Source organism: Terrapene carolina, unplaced genomic scaffold (assembly GCF_002925995.2).
Source record: "Terrapene carolina triunguis isolate 2854851 unplaced genomic scaffold, T_m_triunguis-2.0 Scaffold194, whole genome shotgun sequence".
NCBI classification, from domain to species: Eukaryota; Metazoa; Chordata; order Testudines; family Emydidae; genus Terrapene; species Terrapene triunguis.
Window position 1 is genome coordinate 12,713,326 of NW_020664545.1, and position 583 is coordinate 12,713,908.

Here is a 583-nt window from a genome sequence, read left to right on the forward strand (position 1 = left end):
GTGTTGGCAGAGCTGTGAGCGTAAGGGGAGCCCAGGGCTGGACTAGCCAGGGATCGGGAGGGGGGTGCATTAGCAGATGTGCCTTAGTATTTCAGCCCCTCCTGCCCAGAAGCGTCCCAGCCCATGAAGCCAGAGACACAGGAGAACGGGCACACGAGCCCGCCTGGCACAGTCCCCACCTGCAGGTGTTTGCAGAGCGATCGCAGCAGCTGGTACATGGCCTCCCGGGTCCGCATGGAGACAAAGAGAAACTGCGGGAGGAGAGAGGGAGAAGGGATTGGCCTGATTCCTGGGGAACCCCCAGCCGCAGCCTCCGCCCTCCACCACTCCCATGCCCACCCCACCTCCGTCCCAGGCTGGTCAGAGGGGCTCGCTCGTCCATCCACTGCCCATCAGTTCATCCCTCCAGCCCCTCACCACTACTGACGCCTTTCACTGCACTCCCCCAGCCCCCAGTGTGGGGCTCCCTCTGCTCCTGGTGCCAAGGGGGTGGGTGTGTCACCACATGGGCTGCCCCGTGCTGCTCCCGGTGCCAAGGGGGGGCACCGCATGGGCTGCCCAGGGCTCAGTCTGCTCCCGGTGC

The 583-nt window shown here is 65.7% G+C and overlaps 1 protein-coding gene across 1 annotated transcript in view; it reads right to left on the reverse strand.

The window, feature by feature from the left end:
* The window catches only part of LOC112119647 (GRAM domain-containing protein 2A-like), a 14,103-nt gene that overhangs the window by 7,267 nt on the left and 6,253 nt on the right, over window positions 1-583 (reverse strand). The window contains exon 6 of the mRNA XM_024218382.3: window positions 180-251. Within this exon, the coding sequence (XP_024074150.1) occupies window positions 180-251 (72 nt within the window). The remainder of the gene's footprint in view (window positions 1-179; window positions 252-583) is intronic.